General features: G+C 40.1%; 1 protein-coding gene across 1 annotated transcript; it reads right to left on the bottom strand.

The window, feature by feature from the left end:
• Positions 1–242: 242 nt before the first annotated feature.
• Positions 243–7,634, bottom strand: LOC116883505 (serpin B9-like). Its single transcript, XM_032884673.1, has 6 exons — positions 7,467–7,634; positions 6,220–6,363; positions 5,645–5,762; positions 4,398–4,540; positions 1,961–2,116; positions 243–647 (listed from the first exon to the last, which is right to left on the bottom strand). The coding sequence occupies exons 1-6, from the start codon at positions 7,632–7,634 to the stop codon at positions 243–245; spliced, it is 1,134 nt and encodes a 377-aa protein (XP_032740564.1).
• Positions 7,635–17,449: the final 9,815 nt, after the last annotated feature.

Here is a 17,449-nt window from a genome sequence, read left to right on the forward strand (position 1 = left end):
ATTACCTTTGTATCCTAAACAAGAGAGGTAACCATAACACTCTGTGGTCACTCTGTGACCTGGCTAAGAGCTCAGATAAGTGTCTGGACAGGAAGAGATGAATGTAGACATCATAATATCAGGCTGAAAAGAAGAAATCTGCCTCATCTTGGAAGAAGGTATTCCCTTATTTGCCCACCCTTACAGAGATGGAGCAATGTTGAGGATAAAGCGAGAACTTTCCCCACATAGTAAATGTGAGTTTATGGAGATGAGAACCTGCCACAGAACAGGATGCTGTTGGTTTGATTGTGCCTGATGAAGAAAAGGAAGGGGCGATCAGCACAGAAAGTTGGGGTATATTCACTACAACTGTAACAACAGTCAGCTGCAGATGCTGCAGCAGCCTCAGTTCCTTCTTCATTGACCTCTACCACGCACTCGTGAACAAACTTGGACACACACAGATCTTTCTCAGGAGACATTCCAGATAAGTCAGCCTTGCTCTCACTGAAGACCTCAATCATTCCCAAATGCTGGAACAGGGCTGACATATCATATTGCTCTCGCAGTTGAAATTTTGGAAGGTAAACATAAACCTCAGTGCTGTATATAAACTCTGGTTTGGTCCAAGCTGTTAACTTCTCAAAAGTGAGATTGCTTTCCACCTGACAAAGAAGAATTACAGATGTTCAGATTCAGAATTGACGTCTTACCCAAGGCACAACAGGTGTTTCCTGCTTATAGAGCATCATCATACAAGGGCACTACCTATTCTCATGGCCAAGTAGCTGAGCCTTGAACAGTCCTGCTTGCTAGTGTGTTGCTTTCATTATACAAACGGACAATAGGCAGCCCATAGTAGGAAGATCTGGCTGTCCTCTCCTAAATCACTTCTGAGACATCTTTTGTTCTGACACAGGAATGTATCTGACAAGTGATTATGGTTTAGGTTGTGTTTTTCTTAATCTTATCTTAGTTTCAAAGATTCAAAGTTTCATTGCTGCTAAAATAAAAATTAAGTATTAGAAAAGAAAGGAGTCGATGAAAATCTAACTCAAACCCTATGAAAGTGATGCTACAGTTAGAGAGGTGCATGGTGAGAACCGTGGGCAGGGGACTTCTTACAAGGTGAACTGGCTAGTTTTGTGTTTCAACTTGACACAAGCTGGACTTATCACAGAATAAGGAGCCTTAGTTCTGGAAATGCCTTCATGAGACCCAGATATAAGACATTTTCTCAATTAGTGATCAAGGAGAGAGGGCACAGCCCATTGTGGCTGGTGCCATGCCTGGGCTGGTCATCTTCTTACCAAATTAAGTTGAGCAAGCCAGGGGTATCAAGCCAGTAAGTTACATCCTTCCATGGCTTCTGCATCAGCTCCTGCTTCCTGACCTGCTTGATTCCCAGTCCTGACTTTCTTTTGGTGATGAACAGCAACATGGAAGTAAGCTGAATAAACCCTTTCCTCCCCAACTTGCTTCTTGGACCTGATGTGTGTGCAGGAATAAGAACCCTGATTAAGACTCAAGGACACTTTAAGTCATGCACACTCCACTACCCACCATTCAGAGGATGAGTCACACACTGAGGCTTCCTCCTGCAAGGTCGCCCAAAATGTGTTACAATGATCTACCTGACTATGAGCTCCTCAGTGTCAACTTTTGCCATCCTCACTTTTAGGTTAAAATGGAATATTGTTTTCTATCTATTTTCTGTTTTCATATATTATAAAACCAACAAAGGTTATGATGTGGGTTATGTTTATGTAGGGGACTATGTTTCAAGTTCTGTGCTAATTTTGTATTTGAGTTGTCTTAATTTTCTCACATCAGGTTTTCATCCCCCATTCCAGTGATGAAGTTATTTCTTGTGACAAGGGCACAGAGTTCACAATATGTGAATAATAAGGACACAAGGACACTTGATTCTTCTTGAAGACATTTAGAGTGGTGAATGCTACCGAATCTCCTGGCTCACCTTTCTGATGTCCACACCCTCATCTGGGAGCAGGACCATGAAACTCATTTCCATCCCTCTGTAGGGCATCACCAGTATTTGTGCTTGAATTTCCTTCACATAGGCGAGGTCAAATGTCTCTTCTTGCCACATCATCTGCACTGGCTTTGTTTCTTTCTGAGAAGGTGAATACATGACATCAAATATACCATTGAGAGAGGCTAGAAGGTTTCCAAATGAGCTGCGGTTAATTCCTGCCGTATTTTCTGAACTCACAGTGAAAACAATATTCATGTTCAGGTATACACGTCTGTAAAGCCTGTCAGCCTCTTCCTGCTTCCATTAAAATAATTGAAAGTAGAGACTGGGCTGTCTCTGTTAGGTTTTTTACTGCTATGATAAGACACCATGACCAAAAGCACTTGGGAAGTGGTTCCTATTAGGACTCTCAGTTCACATTTGATCATAAAATGAATTCAGAGCAGGAACTCAGGAAGAAACCATGGAAGAATGCTTTTCCACATGGCTTTTCAGCCCATGTTTTTACCCAACTCAGAATCACCTACCCAGCGTTGGCATTGTCACTGTGTGTTTTGACCTTCTCCATCAATGGTTAATTAAGAGAGTGACCGATAGATTTGCCTCTGGGGCAATCTTATGGAGACAATTTCTCCATGTACAATTCTTCTATTCAAATGGTTTTAGCTTGTGTAATATTTCCAAAGCAACAACTAGGACAGGGAAGAACTATAGATGATGATACAGCAAAAGAATGTGCCGTCGAATAGTATTATTTTAAAAATCCGTCTTGGGTTTAAAATGCTCTAGAAATCCTCATATTCAATGGGTTTTTCAACATGGTGGCAGTCCTGGGAGCAGACCAAATCTTTAGGTGGTAGGGCCTAATGGGTGAAAGTTAGTTTTGGGGTCAAGTAAAGGGAAGATTGGCACTGCAGCCCTTCCTATACCTCTTTTTTGTTTCCTGACTGGAGTTGGGTAAACAAGCATCCACCAGAGCAGTACCACCAGGCTATACTGTTCCAGCACAACCTGGAGTTATTCTGATAACTGATGCAGGCTTGCACTTCTGGAACTATGAGCCACAATAAAAATTTCCCCCATTTAAGTGGATTATCTCAGAATGTTAGCTATACTAATGTAAAGATGACTAAAACATCAGAAGTAGGATTTTCACCATTCAAAATGGGCAACAATTACAAATAATGAAACAGCACAATCAATAATAAATAACAGAAAATAACTAACTTAGAACAAAATACTTTCATAGTGCTCTGAATAAGAATACAGAAAGATACATCTTCTCAAAAAATAGCCTGATCCCAGAAACACACATGATCAAAGGTTCAAGATGGATCACAACCTTACAGCCCATTATAACCCTGAAAGATGAAGAACACAAACACTCATAGGCTTAGGGCAGAGCTATATTCTGATAGTCCATTAGAAGGAAGTGAGATCTCAAATTAAATCACTACAACACGGAAAACATATGGACATATTCCTATGGATCTATATGATGCAGTAACAGTTTGAGGACACCTCACAAAACATCAATTTATTCCTCTATGGATTACAAGTTGGGGCCTTCTGGACAGAGTTTTGTGTATCCCCTTGTGATTTAATTGTTTTGATTCTGATAATCCAGAGGTAGATTTTAACTGCAGAAGTAGGACTCTTGAGAAGGTTTTAATTACAGTGGTATAGTAAACATGAAAATGTCCTACTTACATTTCCCACTTTAAAAAAATCTCACTTTTAAAGAATTTTTTGAATTATTTCAAATAAAAATTCAACAGGGAGTTTAAATTTCACAAGGTTGAAAACTATATTAAATTATATGTTTTAGTTATAGGGAAATGTTTTAATATCTATGTAAATAGATGTTTTACTCTAATTAAAAGTGACATTTAATCACTTATGTTCAATATTAAAAAGGCATAAATATGCTTAATAATGATAAATTAGCCAGTAATATAAAATTAGCATTTTAAGTAAAAAATTATGCTATATAAATGTTTGTTTATACCTTTCTACTCTTACTCATGCTCCATACATTTAGTATATTACTTTAGCAGCACAGTTTTGGCATTCTTGACCTTTAACGAAAATCTGTTTCTATTATGGTTTTATGAGGAATGATCAGAAGCAGTATGAACCATTAACAGAATGCACAATCACAAAGACAGGAAACACTGTTTGTTCATATAATTTCTATTTATGAAGTTTAACCTTGCTTTCCTGAATATAAGACTCAAATGATTTTCGGTGTTTTCCTGATTTTTTTCTTTGCAGGCTGAGGATCAAGACCAGCATCCTACAGACTCTACAGGTAGATTAACAGTTTCTACCATGCAGCCCTGAGCTACACATTCAGGACTAAGTTTTCTTTGCAATTTCTTTATCACATTAACAAGAGCTTTAAGATACTGTTTCTTACCTTGTTTATTTTAAAGGGCATTTCCATGGTGAACTCTTTATCAAAGCAGTGAAGCCATGATCCTTGGAAATATAATGCATTGACCAGAATCAATTTGGTCTCTGAGCCAACTGAATCACTTGATAACAGCTCTGGAATTTTGCCTTTGGAGAAAGCAAAGACTTCATTCAGGTTCGTTTTATGCACATGTGAGACATAAACTGATATGACATCTGAGCTGATCGATACATCATTTTTTCAAGTTGACTCAATTTATTAAACATATTAAAATAAATCAAAATGAAACAGCAACAACCATGTTTGACTAGAAGTCATACACATTGGAGGAACATGATTTACAAGTTCCTCAAGGAAAGCACTTCGGGAAATGGAGAAAAAGAGAGTCCAAGATGAAGAACAAATCAAGCAAAAATGTGGGATGGAGTTGGGGGAAGACATAGTTAGTTGCCTGGGGTGGCTAATGATATTTGCTATCTTGATTAAGTCTGGAATCTGCTAAAAGGCATGTCTCTGTATGGATCTATGAGGACATTTCCCAGAAAGAGTAACTGATGGAGAGGAAGATCTGGGTAGACATTGTCCTTCTTGTGCTTCCAGATAAAAAGTTCTGAGAGAGAAGCAGCACTTCAATGTCTATTGGCCTTCAGTCCTTTCTGGAGATGGTATCTACATTGTTTATATCACTGTATCTGTCAAATTTTTCTGGCACTGGTACCCAGTAGCTTGGGCCATCACCTGATCTTAAGAGTATATATGATTTCAATAAGAAATGGGAAAATATTTGATGAATTCAATAAAAGGTTCTCATTCTTTATACTTTGTGTTTTCAAAGAAATAGGAATATATCAGGTGATACAGAAGCCTCTGACTGGTTAAAATCTCAATAACCTGAATGATCTCAGAGACCTGTGCAGGAACCTGTCATTTCTGACATCAAAACATGGAAGGTTCTACTACAAATCTGAGGCTCTTTTAAGTAACCATAACTGAGCAGTCATGACAGAGTGTTGTCCATGGAAATCAAGTGTAGAATCATCAAATGTATGTAATACAATCTCCATCAATTCCCTGAACTCTATGTTATACTTAGTGTCTAGGTTGGTCAATATAATTTCGATTCTGAAATAACAATGAGATCATTCTGTGGTGGTTGGAAGGTGAATTAAAGAAAGATGAGTGAATGAAGATGACAGAATGGTGGACGGAAAGGACAAGAATATGGATGTAAAGTACCATGAAATTCTGACCTTCAGTCTGTTTGGAGACCCACGTGTTTATGTGTTTCCTTGACTCCTCTGCAGCTTCGGCAAAGGAGAGTTGCTCCATCTCTGAATTATAGAATCGAAGACAGGACTCCTTATAGGTCTTTAGAGAGAAATGTTTAGGGAGGTAACATTGCAAAATAAAATGTTAGCAAGCTTTTCAACATTCTTATTAATATAACATTAATAAAATGAAATTAAATAAATGTGGATATCACTCTAAACACCAAACTCTTCAGGTATTAGGTTTTGTAAGTGGGAATTATGAAACCTGAACAAAAATTACATGTTGTGAAATTTAAAATATTTCCAGATTTCATTATAGAATTGTTTTCTTTGATGAAGGTTAGGTTGGCAAATCTTCCCATGTAGCCTAGGCTGTATCCCAGAACCCATGAGCTTCCTGTCCCAGACTTCTAAGTACTTGTTTATGGATGTCTACCTACACAGTGGCTAGTACTTCAGCCTTGTTTTTCTCAGTTTCTCTAGGATCTTTCTCCTTGGTTCTATGCAACAAGCATTTGGGATACAACTATTATCATTCTACTGATGTAACTTACTGGGACTAATTTACAAGTATTCTCTGCAAAGAGCCTGTTGGCTATTCTAAGGCAGTAGTGGCTTTTTGGCTTGTTCAGGTTGTGAAGAAGCAACTGGAAGTCCTTATGGATGTCTTCATTGGGATGTTTGTTTAAATTAAGTGCCTGAGAAGGAAAAGATGAAAGATTTTCAGGTCAGCAATGAACCATTTTAGTTGCAAAAGGAATTTCAAGCCAAAGAGATTTCTCAGGTAGCCATGTTCAGACAGATTGGCTCTGATGCAAGACAGTTTGTTATTGGTACAATTAAAAGTTGGTATTGCCCTTCCTTCCCAGTGACTCATTACACATTTGTTTGTATAAAAACAAGATCGATAGAAGCATCCCATTTTCAAATAATTTCAACATCTTTTTTTTGCCCATTGCAGTACTTCTGACTGACCTACTTTCTCAATTATGCTAGGGAGAGTTCTGCCACTCAGTTATAATCACAATCTCCTTCTTTCTTTAAAACAAAACTATAAAAGTACAAAGGAACTTTTCATTTGAAATAAAAATTTCTCAGGCTAGCCCAGGATTTGGCATCTTCCTATCAAAGAATCCTTAAGAGTTGGATTTAAAGGTCTTGGACACCAGACATGTATGCATTATATATGCAACATTTTCTAAGCTAAATCTGAATAAAATTTTGAGTATTCCCCCAATATTATTTGTGAAATCCATTGCCTTTAAGGCAGCATTAACAGAGGAGTTTCTGTATTCTAATCTCTTTAACTCAGGCTACATCAAACACTATGTCAGGATTTAGGATTAACCCAGACACCAATCTCAGTCAGGTCTTGATTGTTTATAGAACACACATTCTAAGATTGATTAATCATTGATGTAGCCATGGTACAACAGGTAAGCTCGTATACTGGGCAGTTCTCTGGACTAGGTTTTAGTGTGGGAAAATGACAAAGTGCATTTTTCTACATTTAGGTGGTTTAGAAAAAGCAGTTCTATCTGAACTTTAACCTGATTGGCTGTGTCTACAGGCAGGAATCCTAAAGAGCTTCCAGAGTCTAACGGGTTCCAAGGAAAGTACATGTGTTATGGTCAGGGGAAGAAATATTAGGTTAGAATAAGTTCATGAACTATAAAATGAAGGTTAAGTCAATATGGCATAACTAGGGTCAGGCCTTAACATTTAAAATTTAACACCTACTGATCCATCTCAAGCAGCTCTTTTGCACGTGGAAAAGGTGTGGTTATGACCGGGAACATACCTGAAATATCTGGACTGCAGTGTCTCCCTTTGCCCCCAAGAGCACCATAGCTAGAGCAGATGAGATGCTCACAGGAGAATAGCATACATTTTTTGAAGGGTTGTCTTGGCACAAGATCTTGAAAAGATGGATGGCAAAGGTGCCATTTGCTTCAGACAGAGTATTCATGATGAAGAGTCTGGAGGCAAAGGGCAAATTGAACACAACACAGAGCTGAAGTTTCATTGTGAGGAAAGGAAATCTGGGGCTCTGCTTCTGGCTGTCATTTCAAAGCTCATAGGAATTTTATGGATTTAAAAAATTCATTCTCACTTAAGGTCCTTCTAATATTCAGGTTATTAGGTAAGCATGGATAAAGCATGAACCCAAACTAGCTTCCTTCTCGTTGGCATAGGTAGAAAGAAACATTATCATGAATGCATATCCAGTACAGCTAAATAGCTGCTTTCTTCTGAAGAATGTTGAATTGAGGATCAAAAGAAAAAGGAAAAGAGAAAGTAAGGGAAGAAAACAGTCATAAGCATCTAGCCCCCTTAGCCTGGCTGTGGATCTCCACATCCTGGATTTGGCCTGTGAAGAAAAATTCTGTGATATCTAGGCACGCATTGGAGAGTGCCTTTCACAGTTGCCATGTGCAGCACAGTAAAGCACTGGGATGTTAGATGAGACACATAGACAAGCTAGTGTTTTCTCCTCTGCCGTGAAGCAGGCACCATCCCCTGCATTGTCTGCTCAGGGAACATCGAGTCAGCTGCAAGCCAGGCTGCTTTTCTCTTTTGCATCCCTCACCTCCAAGATGAGTGGATCACTTGGCCCAGATTAAGTGACTGCTCCTGATACCTTAACTCATTTCTGATTTACTGTGCATCCCATGGCTGTGCTTGAGCTGTCCTATGACATCTGAATTCTGAAAGTATCTTCCAGCGTTCTTCCTACTGTGCTAAAATGCAAAACAAAAGCCCAGGGAGCCTCAGAACACCGCAACCCATACTTCTTTCCATTCCTCAGACATCCTGAGAGCATAATTACATTCTTGAGATTCTGTCCTTAGGTCTCCCATGGCCTTGGAAGCAAAGTTCTGACTGCCTTATTTCAGTGGCTTACGTTGTGATTGGGCATGTTATCGGAAGTCATCTTGCCATCCCTACATTCCTGCCCATTTTGATTTCAATTTATATTTGCCTCCAAATATTTGAAGTGGTATTCATTTCACTTAGAGAGTTATCTAGCTCATTTCTGTCACTGAGTTCAAACTACTCAAACTTTCCAGGTCCAGTGGGACAGGAAAACCCCAGGGACTCTGCTGTATTGCTCTAATACTCTTTCTATTCCAGGTCTGCTCTTTACTGTCAAGTTTACTCTTTTCACTCGCTGATTGTTGTCTGCATCATACTTAGAGTTATGCCTTGGCAGGCAGGATGTATGGCACACCACTTACAGGAATAATGTTCAGGATAAAAGTGAGGTTGAAGACTCATATAACCTGGGGTTACAAATTAAAAGAACTATTTTTATAGGTGGAGCAGTGCTCACCTGGCCTAGAGCCGCTAACCTTAAAAAGCACAAAAATAAGCAACATTATTTTGCAATTCCATGAGGAGAAGGCAGAGGTAGTCATATGGTCTAGGGGTAGGAGCACAGAGGAAGCAGGACATAGGAAAATGGAGAAGTCAACTGGGATCCTCCAGCACTTTATCGTGACATAGATTTGTCCATACAGCTTCTGTGCTCCAGATGCAAGACATGCCTTACTGCCAGTCTCCACTGGGGCTTCTAGAAAAGCCACCTGTGTGATTGCACACAAGATCTACCCCCTACCCTCCGCCATATACACATTGTTTCTTTTTCTAACACTCTGATGGATGGGGCATGTTCCATATCCTGACTCAGTCTAGACTTTCTAAATCTTACCATTAGGAGTGCTACTTCTATGGGTGAGGAAAGATAACCTACCTCCAAATTTTGTGGCCTCGCAGTGCGGTGTTCAATGCTCTGTGTCCACGGAGTGCAGTTTAACTGCCTTCAGTGTTCAGACAGCCTTTTATTCACTACAAGATTGGGACATCATGCTCAATGCCCCAGGCTTGGGATGGTGAGGAATGACCTGACGTCATGCATGTCTGCCATATGCAATGTGGGAATGCATGAGGGTTGAGGAATACCTCAGCCCTAGAGGCAGCATATACAGTAGGATCCTTGGGTCTCTGGCTGACACAGAATCCAGGCAGAAGGTCAGCAGGATGTCCAGAGAACCTTGTGACTGTAGCTCAGCCCAGGGTGCTTTCCATAAGACTGATTCAGGTATGATGGTACTTTCGTCAAGTGTCCAGGTCTACACTAGCCCTGACCCTCATGCAAAATCCTGGTATTAACTTTCAAGAGACTTTTCCAGCTGCTTGGTATAGACTGCTACATTAGTGGACTCTTCCTTGCAAAAGGCCAGGAAGAGTCGCTGAAGAGAATTAGTGCAGGACATTGTATCCTCTATCTCTGCATAGGGTACACTATATTTGCTTGCCCCAAAGAAAAGCAACCTCCTAGAATTCTGCATCTTAAGTGTCTTACATTCTTTAATTTTGAAAATTAAAATACTGTAGTTTACATGTTGGAGAGTTTTTCCTGCCTTACTATTGTGTACTATGTGCATGCCTGGTATACTCAGAGGCCAGAAGAGGGCAAGAGACTTCCTTATCAGGATGTTTGTTAGATCCTGGGGCGGTTTGTCCACCCAGTCATGCTGGTGATAGCTTAGAAACTATGTCCCAGGATAGATGCACATTCATATCAGAAATCCTTGTTTGCAACATATTGATTTGTCCTTTGAAGCAAACATTCATTGGCTTAGACTATACTTACAAAGGAATGTGACAGTTATCATATTATTCCAGATGTATATGTTTATTGACCATCATCAATATCCATCTGCACAGCCACCCTCCTTGCTTGGCAACCACCAATCTGTTTTCTCCCTGTTCTTCTCAGTCGTGAGCAGTGCTTGTGAATGAAATATGTAGTCATATTTGGTCTTCTTTTTTTTAGCCTAAAAATTTCTAGGCTCATTCTTACTGTTTCAACATGTCAGACATGGGCATGAACCATAGTCATGCTACACAATGCCATCAACAGGGGGCTGAGTTCTCAGAGAATTTAAGTCTGGTCCATTTACAATTCTTGACTTGGCCACAGAAAGGAATTCCAGGAGGAGCCAATATGAAGTTGAAGTAGAGTTGGACTTATGAAGAAACACACCCACACACACACACACACACACACACACACACACACACACACACACACACTTTCCTAGCAGGAAACATGAGGACAAAAGACACCCAAGCGTGCTGGTGTCTCAAGGGAGAGAATGGCTTATGTCTCAGTAGTAGCTTCACATAATTTTTTGACTCTCAATTATTACATCTAACAAAGTGTATAAGAAAGTTCCTCGTTCGCTGTTAGAATTTATAGAGTCATGTTTTACTGTTTTACTTACTTAAGCACAATAATTTAAAACTACAATGTAGAAGTTATATGAGACAAAGGCGTAGAAGCAGAACTTTGACATAGAAAGATGCCTTGCTGGGAGACAGAACATTACAGTGACTACACAGACACTCGAAAGCTTTCCTCTACAGTATCACTCATCAACTTCTCCCCGAGAATGGCAAGATTTCAACATTTCTGAGCCTGGAAGGTCACTAAATTTCAAGCTATCAGTTGTATACACAGTTCAGAAGAGATTTCTACTCCATGTGCCATCTTTGGAATTCATGGATGGCAAACTTTTCACCCATGTCCTCTGGAAAGCTTTGTTGGTGGGCAGTTTGGGCTTCTGGACGGTTCTCATATTCTTGGATTCAACTTGTTCAGAGGAGATGCTGCTGACAACACTTATCCTCTTACCTGTGAGCAATCAGGGAGTGACAGCGGCATAAGGATATGTAAATTGTGTTTTTTTGCTCATCTTGCTTGAGGAAAGGACAGAAATATTAAGTGCAGCCTCTGCTTCCATTGTCACCTCTTTTCCATTAGCAGATGGGGATTTCAACCTTCGGCCTCTTTCCTTCTCTATTTCCTCTGTTATAACAACCAACCCTGTAACCATGTCCAGTCTTAAGATGGGTTTGGGGGCCACTTTTTCTCTTTGATTTCACATCACTAAAGTAGGTAGCCTGTAGACATCTTCCTCTTTGTCCTTGTGTCTTTTGAAACAATATCTCCATTCTGCTTTTCTTCTTCTTCCTCACCTCTGCTCCATTGGTAGTAGGAACAAGGGTATTGCTGGAGTAGGATTACCCACACTGTTATTGAAGACCTGGGTCAAATATACATCAGAGAAAGATAGTGATAAATCCCATGTTTATTAGTTCACATTCCTCCCCATTCATAGGAAGTTAAACAGAGGCCTAGGTACCTATTACACCATCATTTAGATGGTCACAATTTGTGGAGAAATCAGGGCATCCTTAAGGAGAACAAGAAATACAACTGAGTGGTGACTTCTGACTTCAAGCCTTATTTCTTGTTGTAGTCAGTGCCCATAAGTGGTGATGCTGTTGCAAGGGAAAATGATCCTGAAATAGATTCATGCAACTGCTTTTTAAAAGTATAGTGTACTACTAGCACATTAATAACATCTTTTATGTCCTAGATTAAAAATTGTTTTTATTTTGAACAGTTATGTGATTTTTCCTGTGTAGTCATAGGTTTGACCTCAGAGCCTGCTTCATCCCAGGCAAGTGTCTATCACTGACCTGCATTGACAGCTCCTGTAATGGTAATTGTACAGCACTGAACATTTTCAAATTATAAGAAGAATTGTTTGTGGTGGGGTGCATATGGAATATTTTAACTCTTTGAATTTAATTGTGAATTTGATTGTTTAAAACTGTTTATATTGAAAACTGAAAGGGAAAATTGTTTTTATTATTATGTAATATGCTATTTTCAAATTCTTGACTTTAGATGATTGAGGGTTTTACTCAACATTTTGACCTAGTTCCTCAAAACGTAGATAATAAATGGGAATGAATCTGCATGGATTTTAGATATTGAAGAATTTAGTTATTCTGAAAACAGAAATAGTGTGTTTCATTTATTTAATCTCTTTGTCCTCATAGAGCCATGCTAAACTGACAGTCAAGGAGACTTTTAAGTCATAGTAAGATCAGAACCAGACAAGGATGAACAGGACATGGGCAGGAAATGCCTTCAGACATTTTGATTGTGACTGTGGGTGGAGGAAGTTTTCCTGGCCTTAGGGGAAGGGAAGCTCAGAAAGGGGTCATGAGTACAAAGTTGTAGGAACTAGTTTCTCAAGATCAGGGGTGAGTACAGAACAATGGAAGGAGAGCAGATCTGGGGTTAAATGTATCAGACTTCTCAATCACAAAGCTGATGGCTGAAAGCAGTTGAACAACAGCTCAAAGATTCAGATGTAAAACTTCACACTCAGTCTATTATAGACCCTCGTAACCTCTAAGTGGAATGTGAGGATGATGATCATATCAGAAAATCGAAATAACTGATTGGACAGCATGAGGCATAAGAATAAGGATGTGAAGCAAGAAGCAGGAAGCTCCTTGTGTCCAGAAGTGACAATACTGGCAATGGGACCTAAGCTGTGCATAACTACCAGGGCAGGTATTCAAAATGGAGTTCTGTGAACAATGTGGTTCATGAACACATTTGCATGATGAAACCTAAGAGCAGTGAGTTGAGTCCAGGTGAATGACTGCAAGTGCAAGTGTGTCTCAGAAGAGTCAAGTGCACAAACTTTCAAGGCAGCCCTTACTTCAGAGTCCACCCGAACTGTGAAGGGACATGTGTCTTCCAGCTTCCTTCCCATGTGCCAAAGTCTAGCAGCTGGTTTTTTATTGCTAGCACTTAGGTATACCCACAAATCTTTTATTGACAGAAATGAAGAGATGCATGAAATTATATCCTTCGGCTATATTCATTGAACAGAGCATATGAGGCCCGTTTGTTGTTATATCCAGGTTGTTTGAGAACAACAGCTCAGAGCAAATCAACCATTTTTAGAATATTCTTACTAGAACTAAGGACAGTTTTGGGCATCAAGAAAAAAAATTAACAATTGACTGAAATACTCTGTAAAAGGCCATGAGTATGCTGACATTCACATGGGCCAGCAAGGTCTACACATGGTATCTGGAAACTTTCTACTCCTTTCAATGGTGGGCACACACTCCTTCCTAGTACTGTACTCTAGGCAACTCCTTCCAGCTTTGCAGGATGTTATCAAGCTCTTTCCTTGTCCCTGCAAGAAACCACTCCACTCAAACTAAAATTTTCAGTCTGCTGAAAAAGCAGCTGAAGGCAGAATGCTCTTTTGTGTGTGACTAACTTAGGGTTGCTACTCAGTGAACACTTCAGTGTGGGAAATCATTCTGGGATTGATGTAGTAAGTACACAAATATGATCTGGATTTGTATGTTCAGAGCCTTTGTCAGTCTGCCCACAGCTAAGAGCAAGGATACACACTGTGTCTGTTCACATGCTCTAGAACTCGGTTCCATTCCTTTGCTAGTAGACACTTCCTTTCCCTCATATCTTGTTCTATCTTCTCTCACAAACTGCTCAGCAGAGTCATTAGAGCTTCTTAGAATACTAAGGCTGTCAGACTAGGAAAATCAGTGTTTTGTAACTATTTGCATGTGATGTTAGAGCAGACAAGCCCTGTTCCTATGATCTCATGATTCCAGCTTCTGTTCTATTAGCAGATTTCTCGGTGGGTGAGTCTATTTTTCCCTCATGTTCTCTCACCTGATTCCTTGTGGTTGTTCATGTGATTAATGATTTATTGTATATTAGAAAGATGTGGCCCTGACACTGACAGTCTGGTTCCAACAGAGCTTATCATTGAATGAGTGGGACCTTTACCTTCCATGCAGTGTTTGTCCTTTCAGTTTCTGAGCTACAGCCTTACATGGTTAGTGATGCATCTTACAGAATTTTTGTGAGGTTGATTTCAATCTCTCATTCCAGGCTCAGAATCAAGAATTCTCTCTGTGAAGTAAATGGCACCTTTTCTTAAACCTTTTCAAACACCGAGAAAACAGCTCACAAATGTATTTTTCCTTTCCCACGTATCCTTCTCAGTTCTAGAATACTCTTCCAGGAGCAAAGGGAAGTACTGCAATTCGGTTGGTTCAGGTAATCAGCAGCATTTAATAGCAGCTAAATATCATTGATGTTCAGTTGATTTGGTTTAAATCTCAAAGTGAGTGCTCTGGATGAACAACTGCTGGTGACAAAGGAGCATAGTTGTATATGATGGGTGGACTATGTAACCCCTCCTGGGATACTGGCATGAGCATTTTGATCCATTAGTGCTGGTGGGTTGTATTAGAGATGTGTTAATAGGAAGTTTGGGATTGCTTGGGCAGGAACACCAAAGGTAGGACACCAAGTCTATGACCCCATGATCTGTTCTCTGGCTTCTAATGGATCGCAGGACTCCTACAAGTAGAAATACACTGTGCTGCTACCTTTCCAAGTCCCTGAGTTTCTTACTACATCAAGTCAGGTTTATTTGTGAGAATTGGAACAGAACCAGCTGTAGCTCATCCTGGATGCAGTATAATAGGTCCAGAGGTCAGGGTGGTCGGAATGTTCTATTCTATATACACATCTATCTGGGTGATTATTTGTGTACTTATTACATAAAATCCAGGATGATTTCCCACACTGAAGTGTTTACCGAGCAGCAACCCTAAGTTAGTCACACATGAAAGAACAGTCAGCCTTCAACTGCTTTTTCAACAGACTGAAAATTTTTACTTGAGTGGCGTGGTGTCTGCAGAGACCAGGAAAGAGTGTGATAACAGCCTATGAATCTGGAAGGAGCTTTCTAGAGTACAGTACTAGAAAGGAATGTGTGTCCACCATTGAATGGAATATAGAGTTTCCAAATACCATGTGTAGACCTTGCTGGCCCATGTGAATGTCATCTACTTAAAAAGAAACTGGGAAAAGTACTTTAACAAACAAGACTCCAGAAGAAGCCACAAAGCAGACTCCTGGGCAAGGTCCCTGGTGTTTCATTTGCTCCATTTGTCTCTGAATGGTGTGTTGTGCCAGAGAATTATCCCCCATAAAGGATCTTTGGCTATTTTGTCACAAAGCATTCAATACATTCTGAAGTATATCTGTTACAGTAAAAATAAAAAAGGGGCAGAATGGTTCCCATGTATACCCCTGTGATCACACTCTCACTAGTTCTGGCTCCAATGGACCACTGGAACTCCATTAGTTTATCTCAGCAGCTCCATGCTGTATCCAAAGTACTCTCTGACCGAGGTGCGTCATTGCCTGGCCAGTTTCATACAGAGACCGCCTATCTCATGGCTTTCTTACTGTGGACTCTGTTCATATTTCTTGCCATCACCCCTAGTCTCAGAGGCAGCTGCCCTCTGATAATCCTCTGCTGATGTTCTGTTAATGTTCCTAACATCATCCTCCTAATACTTATGGTATGAACTTTCAACAACACATTAAAATCAAGACTCGTGGGGTTGGGGATTTAGCTCAGTGGTAGAGTGCTTGCCTAGGAAGCGCAAGGCCCTAGGTTCGGTCCCCAGCTCCGAAAAAAAAAGAACCAAAAAAGAAAAAAAAAGTGTAAATCAACAATCTGTAACTTAACAATGAGATTTATATATTAAATTCTCAATCCATAATGCATCCACACAACAAACTTACAACCAATTGATAAGTATATAAACTGCCCACCATATAAGATAAATTTGCCTACAGAAATCCATTCCAATTACCCTGGCATTTCAAGCCCACCTGGATTTGGGTCATCCTTTTCTGTCCATTTTGATTCTCCTTCCTCCTCCTTCTTTCCTGCCTTACAAAAACTTAGTCCCGGACTTATTTTCTTACCGTTCAATCAACCTTATTAACTGGTGCCAGCCCTCAACTGCATATAGACATTAGCCTACATATATCTACCATTAAACCATAACAGTGTCCAGGAAACTGCAAAGATGGTACGGTCAACTCTGCCTGGGACTGTACTGGTGACAATTGCTTTTTTGTTGTTAAGGCATTCATCTTGCCTCATACACAGTATGAATTTCTGTTCAATTCTTTAATCATATACTCAGCTGATCTGGCCTGAGTGCCTATTGTGCCCTGGTCATTGAATGACTGAGTGGGTCAACACTTGTGAGGCATTTTTCCTCCTGGCACAACAGTTAGAAATAAGCACAAGAAAGAACACAGAGGTTGACTTGAGAGCTTCAGCCACACATTGCAGATGTAGCAAGATGCTATGCTTGTGTGTGACTGAGGAGAGCTATTGAGGAAACCTTCATTGGGAATGTATGCGTGAGCAGACATCAGTAGATGAATGGCATTCTTTAAGTTCATAGAAGATTTTCATGGGTAAGAAAAGACACTTAGGCAGTTAACCACAAACTTACAAATAATTACATGACTATATTGGAAAAGGGAGGGAGCCTGGTAAGAGGTGGATAGAAGAAGACCAGGATAGGCTCTTAATGCAATTCCAGACACTTTACGGTTTTGCTCCTGTTAGAGCTATATAAACACAGGGGTGTTCAGCTAGGATCACGTGGTATGACTTGAATTGTCCTGGGACCCCTGGCTGTTTTGTAGAATCCAGGGATCAATAGATCTGGGATATCAGCGTATCCCAGGGTTATAGCTAATGGCAGAGGAAGTGTAAAAAACATAGTTTGACCCCAGTTTTGCTCCACTGACTGTGTAAGGAGAGAGCTGCAAGTAGTGCACAGGCTGCAGGAGCCACAGGGCAGCCTGCTATAAGACCCTTTCAGTCTCCATCTGTGCCTGTCCCAGAGCTTTCCAGACATAAAACTGCCTTGAGAGAGCTGATCTTCCAGGAGTGATCTCACTTCTAAGTTCAAAGCCTCACAGGCTCACAAGCCTACAAGAGGAACTACCACCAGTCTGAGAGAACAAGACCAACTAACATTAGA

Source organism: Rattus rattus, chromosome 14 (genome assembly GCF_011064425.1).
Source record: "Rattus rattus isolate New Zealand chromosome 14, Rrattus_CSIRO_v1, whole genome shotgun sequence".
Lineage (NCBI taxonomy): Eukaryota > Metazoa > Chordata > Mammalia > Rodentia > Muridae > Rattus > Rattus rattus.

Excerpts from the sequence above, each read along its gene's own strand:
- LOC116883505 (XM_032884673.1), bottom strand. The coding sequence starts at position 7,634 with ATGAATACTCTGTCTGAAGCAAATGGCACCTTTGCCATCCATCTTTTC. Across the intron at positions 5,763-6,219 it reads ATACTTGTAAATTAGTCCCA|ACCTATAAGGAGTCCTGTCT; the intron begins GTAAGTTACATC and ends TTCTCTCTAAAG. Across the intron at positions 2,117-4,397 it reads TGCCCTTTAAAATAAACAAG|AAAGAAACAAAGCCAGTGCA; the intron begins GTAAGAAACAGT and ends TCACCTTCTCAG.